General features: G+C 40.8%; 1 protein-coding gene across 1 annotated transcript; it reads left to right on the plus strand.

Moving 5' to 3' along the window:
- Window positions 1-265: 265 nt before the first annotated feature.
- Window positions 266-1,960, plus strand: LOC118334068 (choline transporter-like protein 1; the record flags this gene model as incomplete). Its single annotated transcript, XM_035669890.1, is given in 5 exon segments — window positions 266-452; window positions 813-981; window positions 1,207-1,363; window positions 1,668-1,751; window positions 1,823-1,960. Coding segments are annotated over 5 exon segments (735 nt in total), but the record flags the coding sequence as incomplete, so codon positions are not given.
- Between the last annotated feature and the right edge of the window lie 4,201 nt (window positions 1,961-6,161).

Genomic DNA, 6,161 nt, shown 5'->3' on the forward strand with positions numbered 1-6,161 from the left:
ACAACTTTATTAGCACTGTACAAACACAACTTTATTATCACTGTACAAACACACAACTTTATTGTCGCTTGTATAAAGTTTAAAGTTTGTAGCTCGTGCAGCTAACGTTAGCTGACTCGGGGTTCTGAGCAGGAACACCTTCGGACTAATACATAAATTTTTTACACGGAACTATATTTATTGATTATTGATCTAAATGAGTTGAAGAGCTTTATAAGCCCCCCCTACGTAACCAGGTCCTGATGGATCCTCTCTGCTGTTCCAGATCATCCTGCTGCTGCTGATGCTCTTCATGAGGAAACGAGTCGCTCTGACCATCGCTTTGTTCCACGTGGCGGGGAAAGTCTTCATCCACCTCCCCCTCCTCACCCTGCAGCCCTTCGTCACCTTCCTGGCCCTCCTGCTCTTCTGGATCTACTGGATCCTGGTCCTGCTCTTCCTGGGAACCACGGGTCAGTTAAACTCCACCACGTGTTCACGTTGCCAGCATTTAGACACTGCCAGATGCTAACTCATAGCATATAGCATATAGCTAACGTTCAGCTACAATTGGCGGGTGTAGTTTGTTGTTGTTGACAACTAATCCATTAATTGTTTTGTCTTTTTTCATGAACAGTTAATATTGTCAGTAAACAGCTGTTAAATAAAAATTAAACTGTATCACATTACTATTGCTTTTTGTGCTAGCGTGAGATGCTAACACGCCATCAGCTCATTCAGAAAACACACTCCATGGCAACATTCTACTTCCTGTTTACATCCCCAACAGCATTATGGGAACTGTAGTGGGGTGTGTCTTTGTGGTTATGCAGGGAACCCGGTCCAGAACGAGGAGACGGGTCTGACAGAGTTCAGACTGACGGGGCCTCTGCAGTACCTGACCTGGTACCACGCTGTGGGTCTGATCTGGATCACGGAGTTCATTCTGGCCTGCCAGCAGATGACTGTGGCCGGAGCCGTGGTCACGTATTACTTCACCAGGTGAGTCCACACCTGCAAGATTCTGCTACGTTTGGTCTACGCTAGCTGTTTCCAGTCTTTGTGCTAAGCTAGTTGTTTCCATCTGTTTCCAGTCTTTGTGCTAAGCTAGCTACATATTTATGATAGTGGTAGTGATGGTTCCTGTAGACGTCCGTTTCCTGCTTCCTGTTTCTGTGTACACACCTGACCATGGGGAACCAGATCAATAAGGACTTTGTGTTTCAGGGACAAGAACCGACTCCCGGTGACTCCGATCCTGTCGTCGGTCCTGAGGCTGGTCAGGTATCACCTGGGCACCGTCGCTAAAGGATCCTTCATCATCACGCTGGTCAAGATCCCCCGACTCATCCTCATGTACATCCACAACCAGCTCAAAGGAAAGGTACAAAACAACTTTTATTAACACTACACTGCTGATACAAAACAACCTTTATTAACACCACATTGCTGATACAATAAAACCGTTATTAACACCACACTGCCGACACAACCAAACAAACTGAGACAGATAATGAGTGTTGAGGATTTTTCTTGAGGAACAAGATCAGTCTGTATGCAGATGATATGATATTTCATATAATATTTGTTATTCTGTAAACGTTTCCTTTATTGAGCTGTTATATATTTGTGTTGTTTAGTTAAATGTTGTTTATTTGTGTTGTTGTTGTTGTTGTTGTTTATCTCAGGAGAATGCGTGTGCTCGCTGTCTGCTGAAAACTTGTATCTGCTGTCTGTGGTGTTTGGAGAAGTGCCTCAACTATCTCAATCAGGTAACAAACGACTTTAACTCTTCTTTAACTCTTCTCACTGACACTGACTCACCTGTGCTTTTATTTCCCAGAATGCATATGCAGCCACAGCCATCAACAGCACCAGTTTCTGCACATCTGCACGTGACGCCTTTGTAATCCTGGTAGAAAACGCTCTGCGCGTCGCCACAATCAACGCCGTCGGAGACTTCGTGCTCTTCCTGGGGAAGGTGAGACAGCAGCTCAGTCAGGATCTGACTGATATTATTGTTGTTGTTATTATTATTAGTTATTATTAAGTATTATTATATTACTGTTGTCGCTGCTCGCTGTCCCCCATTGTTGCTGCTGTCATCGTCATTGTCTTTTTCATGATCGTCATTGGTCACTACTATTAATGTAGTTGTTGCTACTGTTGTTGCTGTACATCTGTCTGTCTCTCTCTGTTTCTCCGCGCAGACCCAGAATGAGCCACCACAAAATACTACAGCAGTAAATACAGTAATACTACAGTGTGGAATACAAGTAATACTACAGTAATTACTACAGTATACAGTAATGCTACTGCAGAAAATTACGTTAATTACCACAGTCGAACTACAGAATACTACTGCAGAAATACATAATTACTACTGCAGAAAATACAGTAATACTACAGTAAACTACAGTAATGCTACAGTAATACTACAAGTAATTTTCTACATAATACTACAGTGGAACTACGTAATACTAAGCAGAACTACAGTAATACTACAGCAGAACTACAAGTAAAACTACAGCGGAACTACAGTAATACTACAGCGAACTACAGTAATAACTTATAGGCGGTAATACCACCAAATACTACAGTAATACTACAGTTGGAATACAGTAACATACAGTACAGCTGAACAAACAGACCAGGATGCTTGTTAACATAAAAATACACTAAAGAAATACCAACAGAAATCATCCACAGTTATACACTAAAAAGACTTCTTATTTGCATACACACCATGATACAAAACAAATTTCCCTTTAATTTATGAATGTTGCAGAAAGAGAGGGAGAGGAGAAGAGGAGCTCAGTGCATCATGTGAAATCCCCCGATAGTCTAGTGCCTATGCAGCATACTAAGGGATGGTTCAGGACTAACCTGGAGCCTCTCTCTTTTCCTAGTTCCTGTCAGTTACTCGTGCTTGCAGCGTTCTGAATTTAATTGGAGCGTTCTTAATTGGATTTTATGGGCAACCTGATAAATAAAGAGTTGCAGTAAATCCAGCCTAGACGGTAAACAAATGCATGATTTAGTTTTTCTGCATCTGTCTGTGACAGGATGTGTCTGAATTTTTGTATAATATTACGTTAATGAAAAAGGAAGGCAGTCCTAGAGATCTGCTTTATGTGGGAATTAAATGACAAATCCGATCAAAGATAACTCCAGATTCCTAAAAGTGGTCTGCTAGAGGGCCAAAGTAATGCCATCTAGACTAACTTTATCTTCAGACAGTGAGGTCTCGGAGGTTTTGGGGCCAGTACAAGAACCTTCAGCATTAGAAAATTGCAGCTTATCCAGACATCTAATTAAGACTGATTAATTTTATCGGGGCTTGATTGATAGATATAACTGGGTATCATCTGCATAAACAGTCGTGGGGAGAGGTGAACCGGGATTTTCTCTGGGTAGTTTTCACTACCTCTGCAGATTTTTCGGTCCAAGGCCGGCAGCATTTCTGTACCAGATTGTTGGGTTGAGGAGGTGTGGTTGTCTAACCGAACAGATTGGGGTCTGTGGTTAAAAGTCCAGTATCCAGTAGCAGAGGGATGTTGTTGAGCCAAGGTTGCTGAGTTTTGGTGATCAGACCAGAGGGGGATGATGGTGTTGAATGCGAACTGGGAAGTAATGAACAGCATCTCACATAGGTGTTACTGTTGTCCAGGTGGGAGTGAGGGCGGAGTGTAGCGCTATAGAGATGGCGTCTTCTTATGGGGGCGGCTTGTGCTCAGAGCAGAGTGGTCGTCCCCCAATCGGAAGGTTGTTGGTTGTTCCTTCTGCCATGTGTCCGAAGTATCCATTGAGTAAGATAGTGAACCCCAAATTGCATACATCGGTGTGTGATGTGTATAAATAAAGTTAGTTTCTGTTCAATGACTTTGCCATCGCTGTGTGAAAGGGTTGGGCAAGTAGTTGTAAAAGCGCTTGAGTTGGTCGCAAGACAGAAAGGCGCTATACAAGTACAGGTCCATTTCCATTTTACCATTTACCATTCTGTACTCTGTCTGGCGGTTAGGCGGAAATGGAGGGGTGTAGTGTAGGTGGTAGGCTGGTTTTGAGATGAACCAGGACCAGCCTCTCGAAGCACTTCATGATTGTAGGGTGTGAGTGCAACTTTAATAATTGTTGCCTGAGGAAGCATATACAAAGTGAATAGAATTGGTCCACAGAACCTTGTTGAACTCCATGACTAACTGTAGTACTATTATGGAGTATTCATCGGTAAAAATGTACAACTGAGAACAGTCTACTATCTCGTACTGACTTAAAACCAGCTTAGGTGCGGTTCCTCTCTTTCTCTTCTCATTAGACCCCTAATTAGTATGCTCAAAGACTCTGTAAAAAAAGAATATTATTGGTCAAATGGTGTCAAATTCAGCATAAGATCTAATAAATACAACGTAAAATGGTTAAATGGACCCCTCGTTACTTGTATAGCTCAGTCTTCGGACCATTCAAAGCGCCTTCCCCTTACATCTACGTGCCTATCATTTTACCCTTTCATTACATCATTCAATACACCGATGCACTGTATCGGAAGCAATTTGAGGGTTCAATATCTTGCTCAAAGGATACTTTGACATGTGGCACCAGGAGCCAAGGGATTGAACCAACAAATCCTCCCGATTAGGGGACGACCCCGTTTCTGCCTCTGCGCCACAGCCGCCCACAGTAGAGAAGACAAGTCCATTTGTCATAGAATAGCAATCAATATATGGTCATTATTATCCTTTAACCAGGATTCTGTCTCTTTTGTGCTGTGAAGAGACTCTAAATCCTGGTGGACTGAAATATCCTCAAATAGCTGTTGCTGTGGTTTTTAAGAAGAACATCACACAACTGTGTTGGCGACTACTTGTCTCAGATCTTAGGGAGAGGAAGGAGGAGGTAGAAATCGGTCTATAGTTGGCTAAAACCCTGGGTCAAATGAGTGGGCTTTGTTTATTAGATAGGTCTTCGTTTAGATTACAGCTCTTTTAAAAGGTACTGGTTGTTAGCAGTATCCTGAAAATAGAATAAACCATTGATCATTATTCAGTAAAGAAAGTGCCAATTAAGGGAAAAACTAAGGGTCTAACACACAGTATAAATACTGCTGTTATAACACTTAAACAAATACGCTGTTATACACTAAACAATATCGCTGTTATTACATCTTATAAGACAATACCGCTGTTATACAACTAAAAATGACTTTTATACACTAAACAATTACCGCTGTTATACACTAAAAAAATGATTGTATACACTAAACAATACCGCTGTTATACACTAAACAATACCGCTGTTTATACACAAAAATGATTGTTATACACTAAACAATACCGCTGTTATACACTAAACAATACCGCTTGTTATTACACTTAAACAATACGCTGTTTATACACTAAACAATTACCGCTGTTATACACTAAACAATACCGCTGTTATTACACTATCTACTGTATAATGCTGTTATTACATAAACGTCACTACCCCGATGTTATACACTAAAAAACTACCGCTGTAAACTTATTACACTAAACAAATACCGCTGTTATACAACTAAACAATGCTGCTGTATTATACAAGTAAAGATATGATTGTTATACACTAAACAATGTGCTGTTATACAATTAAAAATATGATTGTTTATACACTAAACAATGCGCTGTGTATACACCTAAACAATGCCGCTGTTCACTACCACTTCAAAACAATAGCCGCTGTTATACACTAAACAATGCCGCTGTATACACAACAATGCCGCTGTTATACACTAAACAATGCCGCTGGTTATTTACACTTAAACAATGCCGACTGTAATATACACTAAACAATGGCCGCTGTTATACACTAAACAATGCCGCTGTTATACACCAACCAATGCCGCTGTCTCATACACCTAACAACAATTACCGCTGTTATACACTAAACAATACCGACTGTTTATACACTAAAAGCAGTAATGCTGTTATACACGTAAACGGGAATACCGCTGGTTATACACTAAAACAAATAATGCTGTGTATACACGGAAACAATACCGCTGTTATACAACTACATTCAATACCGCTTGTTATACACTAAACAATACCGCTGTGTATACACTAAAATCATTACCGCTGGTTATACACTAATACAATACCGGCTTTATACACTAAACAATACCGCTGTTATTTACACTAAAACAATAC

Source organism: Morone saxatilis, unplaced genomic scaffold (genome assembly GCF_004916995.1).
Source record: "Morone saxatilis isolate NCDOM2014 unplaced genomic scaffold, NCSU_SB_2.0 Contig22, whole genome shotgun sequence".
Taxonomy (NCBI): domain Eukaryota; kingdom Metazoa; phylum Chordata; class Actinopteri; family Moronidae; genus Morone; species Morone saxatilis.